The sequence below is a fragment of the Euprymna scolopes genome, chromosome 16 (genome assembly GCF_053919585.1).
Source record: "Euprymna scolopes isolate OS-2025 chromosome 16, ASM5391958v1, whole genome shotgun sequence".
Classification (NCBI taxonomy): domain Eukaryota; kingdom Metazoa; phylum Mollusca; class Cephalopoda; order Sepiida; family Sepiolidae; genus Euprymna; species Euprymna scolopes.
The window spans coordinates 58,879,269-58,895,086 of record NC_136497.1 but is presented as its reverse complement, the minus strand read 5'-3'; the positions used below and the strand labels follow the sequence as shown (position 1 = coordinate 58,895,086).

At 32.3% G+C, this 15,818-nt stretch overlaps 1 protein-coding gene across 33 annotated transcripts in view; it reads left to right on the top strand.

Moving 5' to 3' along the window:
* The window catches only part of LOC145295993 (transmembrane and coiled-coil domains protein 1-like), a 436,429-nt gene that overhangs the window by 405,672 nt on the left and 14,939 nt on the right, over nt 1–15,818 (top strand). For all 33 annotated transcript variants that reach the window (XM_080141999.1, XM_080141989.1, XM_080141996.1 and 30 more), the window contains one exon: nt 13,568–13,841. In XM_080141999.1, coding sequence (XP_079998125.1) covers nt 13,568–13,841 — 274 coding nt within the window. The remainder of the gene's footprint in view (nt 1–13,567; nt 13,842–15,818) is intronic.

Sequence of the window (15,818 nt, the reverse complement as noted above, 5' to 3'; positions counted from 1 at the left end):
TTTCATATTGAGTTCTTATCCTTAAAACAATATGCTCTGTTCAATTTTTATTTTATGGTTATATCGCAAGATGAAGTTTATGAAATGTGTTTTAATCCATCATAAAGTGTTTAAGAGCAGCTCAAATTAATCTGCAAAAAGTAAGATTCAATGGAATGAAAAATGCGTATTAACTTGAGCCTTCATTACAAAAAAAGATTTAACGTGTATTTCCATCTGATATGATGTGTTGAATAATTCCAGACAGAATGCATCATTCTAAAATAACTATTTGTGATCTGTGTTGGCATAAAACTAATATGATTGATGTTTCTTGCTTGATGATATCTCAATAAAGGTTGAAGACCTGCATTGCATGGAAAGAAATGCTAAAAATGATAAACAAAACTATAAGTAATTTAATTTATAATCCTGTTGACATATCAGTTCTCATTAGATCACGAAAATGAAGTGATATTTGACCTGGCCAGTATCAGATGGCTGATTATTTGGAAATACTAAGCACTGTAGATCATTTTCTGATAAATATCACCAAGGGTTCTCATGCAGGGCTTGTTATGGGCAACCAATTTTTTTTGTGTGTGTGTGTTTTTTTGTTCTAACTTAACAAAGTGGACACAAGTTTGTTTTGAACAACAAAAAAATAAAACACTTTGATATAAATTAAAGCCCAGATTAACTTATCCATGTAGGTAGAAGAGTATTTTATTTTGCCTTTGATAATATTTATTTGTTGCATATTTGTTCACCCCAATTTTTTTTCTGTTAGTCAGGGTACCAGATACCCAAAAGTTGAATTACTTAGGGCAGTGGTCTCTAAAGTTTTCAAATGGGGGTAGGAAAAAAAAAAAGAAGAAAAAAAATAACCTGGACATGTTATCTACTGTTTTGCTCATTAGCTTTACTTTTTAGTGAAACTAATTTTCTTAAATCTCATTTTTTTAAAATCATTTACTAAACAAAAAGAAAAACCGCCACACTATTTTCACACATTTTCATTTAAAAAATTTTCATGAATATTTTTACGTCTTCCATAAGACTGGACGGATTAAAGATTTTGTCAGACCGAGTTTGGCCCATGGGCGGTAGTTTGGAAACCCCTGACGTAGAGTATCATTTGGTTAATGGAATAACATTGTTTAAAATTATAAGATACTTTAAAAAAAGTTGATTTCAAATGTTGTTTGAATGTGAATTGTCAGTTTGACAATTTCCTTACATAGATTTGTCTTTAGTTTTTAATTATCCTCCCTCTACTACCATCAACCATACCCCCTCCTCCTTTCTCCTGATATCAAACATCTCACTAAAGCACCAAGATATTAAGCATTACATCCTTTATATTTGTTTTTATATAGTTTTCCTAAATGAATTAACCTTTATTATCGTTAGAAAAGATTCCTTCAAGTTTATCAGTGTTGGTTTAAAATTAATCGTGTATAAAAAAATAGCAATAATAAAATTAAAGACCAGAAAGCATAAATTTTTGTGAACACCTTATTTTATTTTTAAGAAAAAAAGTCATTCTTTACGATAGATTGCTTCTGCTATGTATTATAATTATTATTAACTTACTAAGAATTTCTACACTAGTCATTATCAGTGATTGTTAACCCTGTTCATAACTTTGTGCATATATATATATATATATATATATATATATCAAACTTTTTAACATATATATATATATATATATATATATATATAGACATGTTAAAAAGTTTGATTCCTGTCCAGGTAATCTACATCTAAAATTTCAAATGCTTAAACCCAATATTGGCAGAGGAGTTTGGTAGAGTCTGCAAAGGTCAATTCTTTCAACTTTGACCTCTTGGCAGCCAGTATTTGGTCCCAAAACTGATTAAAAAGCTTGCTGCATGTCCGAATACCCTTTATGTAAAATTTTAAATGTTTAGGTCCAAAATTGGCTGAATAGCTTGCTAGAGACCACAGAGGTCAAATCTTTTGAACTTTGACCCCTTAGCAGCCAAAGTTTTGGCAAAAAAATGATTAAAGAACTCACCCTATATCTGAATACACTTTATGTCAAATTTCAAATGTTTAGACCCAAAATTGGCAGAGTAATTTGGTAGAAACTGCAGAGGTCAAATTTTAAAAAACTTTGACCCCAATTTTGACCCCTTAACATCTTTTGTTTTGTGCTCAAATCAAATTAAAAAGTTTGATCCATGTCCAAGTAACTTACAACTAAAATTTCAAGTGTTTAGACCAAAAATTGGCGAGTTTGGTAGAGTTTTCAAAGGCCAAATCTTTTGAACATTTACTCCTTGACAGCCAAATTTCTGACCGAAAACTGATTAAAAAGATTTTCTCAAATCTCAATACCCCTTATGTCAAATTTTGAGTCTGTAGACTGAAAATTGACAGAGTAGTTTGGTAGGGAAATACACACACACAATTTCACTTTTATAGATATATGGATTAGTACAAACACTGATATATTTTTACAGCCATTTTTTTTATGGAGGCTATATAATCTTCTGATATCCTATTTTGAAATTTGGAAAGGGTCGATAAAACAAGCATTTCTAAGTATTTTGATTTGTGCCAGTTTACAATATGAACCTAGGTAGATTTGAATATATAAATTGGCAAATCTTCCCAAAAGAAAACTCAGTTTAGCCATTCATTTGTCTTTGAAGAGAAACGTCATTGCTGCCTCTTCTGAGATAGTAATTGAAGACTTGCAAATAAAGAAAAGTATGCAAACTATCATTCAATGAAATCAATTATTTTTGCCAGATAAACGGAGATAGCAATTTGTTGCCCTCCATAACTTGTACAATTTATGCAGAGCTACAGAAACAGACATTTTCTGATTGGTTTGAATCCAAATTACTCCAAATTCACACTAGGAAATACAACCCCTTAGTGAACTCAATAATGCTGTTAAATTTTTTTTTTGTAAACCTTTAGGAAAAGGATACTCACTTTGGGTGTTTTATTTATTTATTTATTACTTTTTTTCACCTCAAACAAAGTGTATTGCCACTGAAGCATAAGGCGGCTACTATGATAGGGGTCAGATTTTAGGGAGGCGATTTGGGTGGGGGAGTTGGGTGGCGAGATGCTTGTTCACGTTAGCATTTAAATTTCCGCATGTTGGTACAATTAAGGAAACAGAAGCAGGGAGGGAATTCCAAAAGAGGTGGGCAGTTTGAGGAAAAAAGCTATTAGGATAAAAAAAAAAATCTTCCAGCATCTAGTGACCTCTACAATGAAGGGATGGAATTTTACTGCGAGGTGAATGGGTTGAGGATATTTATATTGATGGGGTAAGAGTGTAGTAGGTTTGTTGGAGCACATTTCTATAAGATGCAACCTTGCAGCAGGACTGAAGCTTCGTAGACAGTGCGAGACCTATTTAGTTAGAGATTTTTTTTTTTTTTGCACCCCATCCAGTAGAATGGTGCACCAACTCAGGTGTAGAAATAATACTCTATGCATGAGTTTTATACAGATGTAGTATATTAACAGGTGTGAGGAGTTTTATAGAGTTTACCTCTGCAACAGCTGTGGCAGCATCTTTTATGTATGTACGAGGGGCGTGCAATAAGTAATGCCCCTGAACCACTTCCAGTTGTCTAATCTAGCTGAAATTTTGCATGTACAATGATTTATATCTCTACGGGTTATGTGGCAAATTAAAGCTCTGAACTAATTGTGGTTTCTGTTTTACAGATGTTTGAACTAAGTCAGGTGTGAAATGGAGCCTGTTGAATGTCGAGCAGTGATCCGGTTTTTGTATTTGAAAGGACGCACACCACAAGAGACTTTTGATGAAATGAAAGAAACTTATGGTGATAATGCCCCATCATATGACCTTGTAAAACGCTGGCATCGTGAATTCAAACATGGCCGGAAGTCTGTGGAAACAGCTCCCAGATCTGCCATTGATGAGGCATCTGTCCGTCAAGTTAAGGCTGCCATTTTGAAAGATCGGCGCATTACTATTCACCAAATAGCTCAAGATGTCAAGATTAGTAAAGGGTCTGTGAAAACTATCATTCATGAACATTTGCATATGCATAAGGTGTCTGCCAAATGGATTCCCAGGTTGCTCACACCATTCTAGAAGCGAGAATGCGTTGGGTGCTCGAGGATGAATTTGGAGATGTGCCAAGAAGATGAGTCAAAGTTTTTCAAAAGACTGATTACACAGGATGAAACCTGGGTCCATGACTATGATTCAGACACCAAAGCCCAGTCAATGCAGTGGAAGCACTTGGACTCACCACCTCCAAAGAAGGCAAGGGTGCAGCCCTCTGCTGGCAAGGTCATGCTCACAGTTTTCTGGGACCAGGACGGAGTTGTGATGACAGATTTCCTGGCAAAGGGTACCACAATTACAGGAGCCTATTATGCTTCACTTTTGAGGAAATTAAGGGAAGCTATCAAAATCAAGAGGCGGGGCAAGATCAGCAAAGGTACCCTCCTCCTGCAGGACAACGCTCCGGTCCACAACTCTTCGTGGCTTAGTGGGGGTTGCCCTTTTCTCTACCCTGCAACCTCTCTCCCACAGAAGAGACGTTGCGAGCCTATCCTTGTTTTATTGTTATTTCCATGGCAGGTGCTCGTCTGAACTCCAATCTCTGGTCCCCCCTCGCCAATCTTTCACGAAAAACACCCGTCTAGCTGAATCCACTGTGAAAAATTTCCCCCACTCTATATCTGTGCCTAAATCAAAACGCAGATTCCATGAACAAAGCTTCTTTCTTAGAACTGCACGCCTGTGGAACTCTGTTCCGTCTGCCTGCTTCCCACCGGACTACAACTTGGATGTCTTCAAGTCCAATGTTAACAAATTCCTAATGAACCACCCCCTTAAGTAAACACTTCATCAAATCTCTACACTAACGTAATGTACTTGCAATAACCCTTATCCCTTAGTGGCTTCCGGGCCTTGATAAGTGGTGATCACTGTGGTGTAAAAAAAAAAAAAAAAAAACTCGCATGTCGCCAGATCAGAAGCATATATTGTAATATTAAATATGAATTCTGCGTGAATTAAAATATATTTAAGTATCCCCCCCCCCCCCGGCCCGGCTAGTCTAGCAATAAAAATAATGAATGAAAAAGTGTCATGAGTGCCATGTTAATGCATAGATGGTTAACCTCTTAATTAATCCAGAACTGAAGTTATTAGTTCTTTTGTTTTCTTTTCTGCTTACATGTTTTGAAATTAAACACCTGCTTCAGTGTAGGGAGGACTTGCTGGAGGATGATGTAGGACATGGGTAGTGGACAAGTCTATTTGTGTCTGCGATTATCTCATTGATTTTTGTCTTTTTAATATAACATTTGTCACTAACCATCCAGTCTGTCTCAGTCCTTCATCCTGACCCACCGACTGACATTGTTTCAACATTTCTCCATTTGTCAGACTCCAGTTTCCACTGATAAGTTACCAGCTTTACTCTCTTTCATTATAAAAAGAAAAGGAACAGCATTTGCCATACTTATTTTTTCATCTGGTTTGCATGAAATTCTCCAAGAGATTTGATAACATGCGTAATCTTCTGAGGTATTTCCAAATTATTTACTATTCTCTTGCGTAAATATGTTTATATAATTTATGCTGTTCTGTATTTTATTTTTTACTATGTGATTGATTATGCGAGACAAAGAAAAGATTTTCTTACTTCACAGAAGAGATGTTGCGAGTCCATCTCTGCTCTATTGTTATTTTCATAGCAGGTACTCAACTGAGCTTCTATCTATGGTTCCCCTCCCTGAAAACATTCACAACAAATAATCGCCTCTCTACAACAGCTATTAATAATTTCCCCTACTCTCTATCAGTGCTTAAAACTAAACAAAAATTTCATGAACAAAGTTTCTTTCATGTGTGATACACAATACCGTAGGGCTGCTTTCCAGCAGAGTCGTTTTTCAAAACTAATGTAAATAAGTTCTTGTTGAGCCATCTTCTTAAATAATCAAACCTCATCCAAGTTTTACAGTCTACGTTATCATTAACCATTATCTTCAAGTGGCTCTTACACCTTGGTAAGTGGTGAACACCCAGTAAAAAAAAAAAAAAAAATAGTTTGTCTTTGTCCATTCCATGTCTAAAACAATATCAATATTACACTTGTTCATTCCTACATCCTGCTATACATTTTAAAAAATGTTGGTGAAACGAACACTTTATGACATATGCTGTTTTATTTTATTGTTCTACTATCCATGAGATTAAGATTTTATTAAGAGAATAATCCTAATTTCTATCAGAGCAAACATTCTGCATGTCATAGATTCTCCAGATGCAGAAATAGAACAGTTTAAGGTTGCCAGTTACTGAAATGATCACCTATTGTTTTTTTTTTGTTTTTTTTTTTTGTTTTTTTTTGTGAGTGCCTCCTTTGGCCAGTTGGCAACTTTAATACTGCTGGGTACCAAATAAATCCACCTTGGGTAACCTTGCCAATAACTCAAGTTCCTGACAACATTACCCAGTCATGATGATGAGGGGTTGGACTTCCAGGTATCAACTTGACAAGGGTAAAAGCTGATAAAAGTACAACTGAATTTTATATTAGAAATGCAAGTTTCAAATTCTAACTCTTAATAAATAACATTTAATTGAAAAGTTTAGGACTCTTAGTTTAAAATTAAAAAAAAAATCTGTTTTACTTATAATACAGACTGATATGCAAGCTATTTCAGTAATGGACGTGCAGCATATTTGTTAGGTTTGATAAAGAAAATTTATAAATTTTAATATGGAAAATGAAATATTTATTTAAAAAGAAATGAAATTTTTTCTTGCTTAGACTTTAAAAGAAAATTATTTCCCTTATTGCTCTTAAAGTCTGCTTTCAGTATTTAGATAAAAAGTTGAGACCATGTTAGTGCCAATATTATACTTACTATAATCGATCATCAGAGTACGATGATTTATAATTGGCATGGGTTTTAGGTCTACATCAGATGAGGAAATGTCAAAAGCAAACAGACAATACCTGTCCTAGGATGATTATTGGCTATATGTGTATAGCATTATTAGTTTTTTTATTTTCCACTTAAATAGTAAAGTTTACAAAAACAGACGAATGTGCCCAAATTATTTCTTGTTACCTTGAATTAGTATCCCATAATTCATGATAACTTCATTAGTTTCACATATTATTGATGCTCATATGCATCAGTCTAGTAAAAATTTTATCACTCAATATTTGATGTAGCGCAATTTGTTTCTCTATTAAATCTTTAAGTATTTTATTTATTTTAAGTGTTTTTGAAGGTGCAATTTTGTGGAGCAGACATCCTAAGTGATAAAGTTTACCACTCAAAAAATGTTCATGTTACTCACCATGTTGTCAAGAATATATATTCCATAATTTTAATAGTCAGTTCATTAGTTTATGAGTGAATTTTGTACATAGAAATATGTAAACATATATATATATATATATACATATACATACATACCTAACTTATATGTAGAGAGAGATCACTGTAAAAATGCATGTGAAAGTAGGAAGCAGTTGTTAAAAAAAAAAAAAAAAAAAGACTCAATTCCTGCAAAAAATTGCCGCCTTTGGCTCTCTACTTTAGAATTGTGGAGTCGGTAGAAAAAAAACCTCTGACCTCCAAGGTCAGTTAAAAACAAAACAAAAAACTTTCCAACAAAATTTACTGACAGCTGACCTCTGGCAAAATTGAATGGAATAAAAGGAATTTAAATTGGACAACCAAATGTGAGAAGTGGTAGGATGTTTTTTTTTCCTGCAGAGATTTTTTTGTTTGTTTGTATTTTTTTTTTTTTTTCATGTAAGGTTTTTGGCTTTTGTAATGTAGGCCACTGTGATCGCTGTGCGTTGGCTACTGGCTGCTGCCAAACTATTCTCTCCCCTACCGAGATGTAACAGATATTCCCTTTAGAAGAATGTAGGTTTGTGGATATATGCACATCATAGCAGTGTATATGGACCATAACTCTAACTTTATCCCCCCCCCTCCCCAACCTTCTCTTCAGGTGTGCGCTTTGCTTTACAAGCCACAATAGTTCCATACTTCGTTTTGTCTTTCTCATGGCAATAGTCTTCACTCTCGGATTAAAATGTAAGATAATTTCCTGATTTTTTTTTTTTTGCTTTTTTATTGGGATTTTATAAAAGAAATTATTAATTAAAGCTCCCCTCCTCATAAATTTTTAAAATTCTTTCTTTTTTTATTTTTATTAATTAGTCTAGGAAAAGTGTCACAAGGGATTGTACAAACAATGTTTTGTAGGTCTTGATATTTACTGACCTCACCTTTTCTGATACCTATAAACAAATGTTTTTTTTATTATGCTACACACAAATTTTTTTAGTTTACTTTATTTATTAAAAAAAAATTACTTTACACGTTTTTAAGTTGTTTCTAATCTTTTAGCTATAAGAAATCCGATATATTTTTACTATATTCATCTCTTTGATGGTAATCTTATTATGGACCCCCCCCCCCCCCCAAAAAAAAAAAAAAATATTGGTGTTGCCTAAGTTAAATAAGTTATAACTTTAAAGTTTCTGGCACATTTAAAAAAATTATTTATTAGTTTTTCTTTAGCTTTTTGTCCTCCCCCACTCACAAATGTTTGATTATAAAGTTATTTAAAATATTTTATCTTTATTGTTCTTGTTTTATGGCATTTCAACCCTTTTGGATTATTTAATCCCAAATCTGGTCATTTTTGTAAAAGTCAACATCTTTCAGATTTTCAATATCTTGAAATAATTTCTGTGTAATTCGTTTTTTACAATTATTTTCAAATATTAACTCATAATTTATAGATTAATTTATTTTATAGAAATATATTTTCTCAAATATTTTGGAAATGTTATATTTTGTTATACTTTGGTTCCTAATAAGTACTATTACACTGTTAGAGTGGACTTGGGAGTCGTGGCAGATGAAGTGATTCTATGAAACTCCCACATTAGGTCCTCTCCACTGAATGTAGTTAATGGTTATCATACATAAAGAAATATATATATGTATGTATATATATATATATATATATATATATATAATCATCCACATACAGTACTGTTTCGCTGTTTCACACACACACACACACACATATATGTGTGTGTATTTGTAATTAATTTTACTAGTCTGTTTCCATACTTAACATGTACTAATATTCCACTTTGTTTGAAATTTTCATTCAATGCTTTAAACTCCCTATATATATATATATATATATATATATATATATATATATATATACACTTGTTTATTGTTATATAAACATGCTCACATCCCGCTGCTACAAATAGTCACTTGTTTCAATCAAACAACATATATCATCAGGCAGCGACTTGACTATTCAAAAGTTCAATGAATAATGGATTTTTATTTTAGGTAGGAACTCTTTAAAAGTTGGAGTTAAAAAACTTAAAACACAGAACTTTAATTATAAAATGTAAAGAGGGAGGGGCAATTTAAATAAAGTTAAAAGATTACAATGGAGAGAGAGTGATTGAGAAGAGAAAAAAAAGGAATAGAGAAAGAAAATAGAGAGAAAAATATATATATATATATATAATCTTTTAACTTTATATATATATATATATATATATATATATATATATTTATATATATATATTTTAACTTTATATATATATATATATATATATATATATATATATATATACATATATATTTTTCTCTCTATTTTCTTTCTATTTCAGTATACAATATGTTATGTATTATACTTTTTTGGTGCTTGTTAAGATAGTCGACAAATCTATTTTTTAAAAATATGTCGTTTTAAGCAAAAACAATATCATGTACTTGTCATGTTGAAAATAGTAATATATCCAAAAATTAAGGAAATTTATCAAATATTAAGGAAATTTATCAAATAGAACTGCTATTGTGCTTTTAGTAAAATAAAGTCTATCGCTATAGACAACAAGTTTTGCAGCCATGAACAAATAATCTAAAATATTCGTTCCGAGTTATGTCCCCTGTGTGTCTGTGTCTACTTTATAACATCTAAAATGCAATTCTACCCTATTTTCTGTAAAAATTACTTTTAACTATAAATAACTTTGTCCACAATGAATTTCCATAATTTTTTGGATATATTACTATTTTCAGGATGACAATTAAGTATGTAATATTGTTTTTGCTGTCAACTCTATCCTAACAAGTACCTACTTTTTTAAAACTTTGTTTTTGCTGAGTCATAATATTTATTTAGGTCATTTTATCAAGTCAAATCTGATCCGTTGTTTATCGGGGTTTTTTTTTTTGCATTTTTTATTTCATGAAAACTTGATGTTGGTTGATTTCACACGACTTCTCTGCATACCAAGTTTGATTGAAATCTAATCAGTAGTTTTTGAGCATATCGTAGACAAAACATCATTAATGAAAGACGATATTCACTGTGCAAGGTTATCTCCCACCTGTTTTAATTAATAACAAACAAATAAATATAACAAAACGGCAAAGTTAGATTAATGAAATGTTTACAAATTTAAAGGAATATTATTTCGGGCAATTCCTACAAATTTGATACCACTAAGGAAAATTTTGGAAGAAGTGATAGGGGTAGACTTTAGACAAAAAGAGATAAAAACCTGATCAGACGAGTTTGGGAGTCAAACCAAAAATAATGATAATGATGGTGAAGAGTTTCACTTAGCTGCAAAAATATGTGTGCCATTCTACTTGGTTGTCTTGTCTAGTTTCACATTATGCAAGCCCTGGTACTACCAGATCAGGCTGTCTGAAGATAATGGCTTCCTAACTTAAATGCACCAAACATTGATGTTATTGTTGTTTCCCTTTCCAAAACACAATTATATCCTGCAAAACCAAAAATGAAAATATTTTTTCTCTATAAAACAACCAAACTAAACATTACGAATAAATATCTGAAGATATAAAGAACTTGAAGCATAAACACTGTTGCCAAAATGATTAAACCCGAAAATGGTTATGCCATTAAAAAAAAAAACAAAGCAACCAAAATAAACACCATGAATAAATATTTGAAGATATAAAGAATTTGGAAGCGTAAACCATTTTTTTTTCTTTTTCTGAAATTACAGGATTCGGCATTAAATAATCTGAAAAGGTATGATATGCCATACAAACAAACAAGTATCAAAATACATCTACTAGTGAACCAAAATGAAAAGCATTATATTTTGGGAAAACCTGAAATGGTGATGAACAACTTTGTCTTCTAGCTGATATCAATGTGTTCTGTCCTCAGTGAAAGAGAAATCTTTCCAGACCAAAACAATATTTACTTTTGTCCCTATCCAAAGTGTTCCTTTTTTTTTTTTTTTTTTTTTTTGGAGGTGTTTGGGGGGGGGCAGATTTCCTCACAGTAAAAACTGAACTCTGCCTTCCTGGGGAGGCAAATAATTCAGAATTGGATTTTATTTAAAGTGGAGGATGTGAAAAACTCTTGACAACAGCTTTTCCTTCTGCGATGATAGCTAAAATACAACTGCCACCAACGTGATTTATGCATTTTTTTCAAGATCAGCGGTATGTGAAGTATTTGAATGCTATGCAGCCGCCAAATTAATTATATAAAAATTTGTACAAGTTTGTTTCTTTTTGTATTTTCGATTGTAGACTTTATTTCTCTTTATTTTCAAATAGTTTGTCTATGATTGTGTTGTATACTTGAAAAGTCTTCTTCTATATATATAAAAGCGAAAATGTATGTATGTATGAGTGTCTGCTAAAAACTTTCGACAGACACGACGAAAATTCATAAACTCGGTATCATATTGAAGCCTCATCCTTCGCTCGAAAAATATCGAAAAATTGGCCAAAAACGTTCATTTTTTTCACCCCGAAATTGACAATTTTCAACAGGGGTAATAAAAACGGTCTTCTCATGACAACGAGCGGTTCTATGCATGCGCCAGATGGTCACGACCTGATTTACTTTAAATAGTTGCAAAACTGAACAAATTTTATATACTTCGCATTAGCTCATTGATTAGCACGTTGGTTCATTATCTAAACGTTTTGGGTTTGAATCGTGGTGTGAGATGTTTTTTTTTTTAAATTTAAATATTGAACCAGTGTTATTTAAGTCATTTTTCACGTAATGTTTGTTTTTCTGTTTTTTTTTCTTTTTACTTCGCTTATCCACCCCCGACCACACACCCAAAAACACCCGGGTACCCACCGATTTTTTAAAAATTTTAATATCAAAACGGGCTTATTTAAGCCATTTTTCATGTGTTCGTTTTTCTGTTTTCATCGTTCGTTTGCCTTACGTTAGTTTTTTTTATGTTTTTTTCCCCGATGTTTTGCCCACCCCCACTTAATTAAAACGTTTTCTTTTTTTTTACTTCGCTTATAACAAACAAACCTGGTCATCGACGTCGTCGTCATCGTAACGCTCGACGACTTCCGGGCGCGCACCTATCAATTTGGTTCTTACTTAAATAAATTCAAACATCTTTCACTAACTCATTCTGGCTGGCCGATTTTATTTTCGAACTTCGCCTCTGGGCTTTGGGTTCTAGTAATTTTCTAGATTGAAGCCTCATCACCAGATCAAGTTTGATGCCAGACTCAAAATAAACTGATTTTGGGTTTTAATATATGTATTCTTTATTATTATTATTAACTTACCTATACATGTGCTCAGTATGCAGTGAAGACATTTTATTTTATTATTTTTGTTGGTTGTTAGACCATTTTTTAACTTCAGGTAGATAACTCCTGTCATATTTTTCAATTTAAAATGAATTAGCTCTCTATTACTGATTTTTATTTTAAGGTGATTGCTTAAAAGTGTTTTATATCAGCAGTCATTTGGACTAGACTAGGTAGTTTTTAAAATAGTATTTGAACACTTATAACATGATACAATAACAATAAAAACAATTGAGCAGTTAAAAGCAAAATAAGATTCATCAGATGAAATAGTTATAGTTAAAACAAAAGTCCAAAATATGTAAATAAAAATACTCGTGTTCACAACCTTGTGCTGTGCATCCAACAACCAAGATGCCATAATCAAAACAGACACATTAAAGTCTAATGGTTATTCATACCTTGGTTGCTAGTTGTTCTTGCATGCATTTCTGTTGCGATACTCTTAGAGAATATCTGTTCTGTAAATAAAACTTCTTTTAAAAAGATTAACTCAACACAAAACTGTTGAAAGATGGTCATTTATTTAATGTGATCTTACTTCCGAATTATTGACGAGTCATGCGAGCAGAGAACCGACATAAAGATCAAAATCACTAATGTATTAACATGGGCTGATAAGATATAACTAATTAGATAAGAGAGCCTATTTAGAAGCATGCCTATCATACTCTCTCTTTAAGCCATGTGATGTCCGTTTTTAGTACATTCCCATAGCCTAAGCAGTTTTCAGCTTATAGTGATCAAGTTTGACCTCTTCTAACCCCCTAAGAAATTGCATTTTCAGTTTTCTTAACTAACTGCATTATATATCAAACACTTTATCTTCAAAATATCAATGATGTAAATGAATTATGTTGTGTTGGAGTTTATCATTACGACAACTAATGAATAACAATGTGTTTGTTTTCAGCTTTAAATATGGTTCTGAAGATGACAACTCCAGTATAACATCAGGTTCTGGATTTGGTGCTCAGAGCAGTCCACACTCCGCTTCACAAAACATGGCCCAGCAGCAACAGCAGCATCAGGGCTTGTCCTCGACATGCATGCAGGTGCCGTCTTTAGGAAGCCAGCATTCAACTTTTAATATAGATTACCGTTTTATTGAACAGCGAGAGATATTAGAAAAACTCCAGGATAAAATTCACCGACTTGCAGACGAATTTGAAGTCTACAAAGTTGAGGTATGGAAATTGCTTTCTTTTTTTTTTTTAATTTTTTTATTATTATATAATTCATAATGCCTTGACCGTTGACCTCTCCAAATGGTTCTTTGAAATACAACAATCTGGTGATCTGTTACACATACATGTTTCATTGTATAAGACCATAACTTGTTTTTTTGGTTAGGTGCAAAGTGTAGTATCTATTACACTTTATCTACAACCAATGAATTAGAAATCTTTCTAAATTGAGGCAATTTTTTTTATTCGAATTCAGGCTGGCCCTTTTGAGGAAATTGGATTTTCTCTACATTAAAAATTGATTTTGTGTCTAACTCGGCTCTTGTGGAGAGGCAAGTTAATAGGGACCATATGTTCTCAAGCATACAGATTTGTTTTTATCAGTGAAATAAAAATATCCGAATGTTGCTTCAATGTTTGTCCATTTTTTTTTTATCCTAACTTCTTCAGCTATTTCACTATGGCATTCTTGAAGAATTATAATTGGATTGTTGTCAACAACACAACAGAAAAAAAATTATACAAAAATGTAATTGCAGAAAAATATTTAAAATTTACAATATTCTCCTGATTAAATTAAAATTAGCCGTTATGGTATTCAAATGTAGCCATCATGGCTTGTCCGTTTTTGCTAATCTATCATAATAAAGCTGTGTTTCCTGTCTGTTCACAATTTAACTCCTATGTACAAAAGGTACACTGATTTACTAATTAATTTTCATACTGAAAATGGATTTATATGCACTTTTATTCTAGCCTTATTTCTATATATACTATTTATTCAAAAGAGATCTACATTCAATGAGTAAGCTCATTTGCATATTATGTTAAATAATATCTATTTTAATAATTAGTTTAATGTTATTAATTGTTTGTTGTAATAGAATCGTTTTAGTTGTTCTATTTAGAAATATTAAAATTGATTTATTTTTCATTTAATTTACATTTAATTTAATTTCAGTTATTAATGGCTTACAGCAGTTACATTTAAAACCGAAAGTAGCTTATTTAAGCTATTAGAGTTATTTCCCCTTTAAGCTATGAGAATTACTTCATGTTGGGTTTTCATAGACCAAAATAGATGTTTTCTGCCTACCTAAATCACACATGGGCAACTTTTCGTAACAAGTTAGGATATTTGGTGATCTTAGCATATGGGACTAATCACCCTGCCCAGCAATATATTTTAACTGGCAACGCCGGGCATATACAGCTAGTTAATAAATTAAAAAAACAAACTATTATAATAATAATTATGTTTTTGAATTTTTCACATGAAGATTGATGATCTGGATTATTTGGATGAGTTTTCTTTAATGTTATTCATCCAATGTTCCACCTGATGTAAACTTCGATCTTCTTTAAGACTCTCTTGTTGAACTTGGAGATCTCTAGGGAATTTTAAACAAAATCCTTATAACTGATTATTACTTTGCACTTTTGTCTGTTGTTGTTTTTTCCCCTGAACATAACACGTTTATCCATTGCACCACAGGGTTCTTAATAAAATTAACTAATAATTACTTTTAAGTGGCAGTTTTTTTTTAAACTTGAAGATTCAAACCTCATAACATGCAATATTAAGAATACAATTATGAACTACTTTCTAACCGGTTATGGCTGATGGAACAAGAGCAAGCCCCCCCCCCCCGGATTAAAAAAGAGTTCCATTCAAAATTTTGTGGAGATTCCTGAGTTTGACAAGATGCATCTAAAGAATATTTGATGTTACATTGACTGAAATACTGGGAGAATAACATCAAATCTGTGCATTCATTCTTTTGTGGACTGTTTTCCTCATTTTCATAGATGTTTCACCATGTTTCGGCTAACTCATCCTCTGCTCTTCTCTGATAGGAATGCTGAGTCTTGTAACATATCCTTAGTAATTACTGCCTTCCATAGTTGTTGTTGTCTCACCACGTTTTGGTCAACTAATCTTGTGACCTGCTTGGGTAGGATTGAAACCGCTATCTT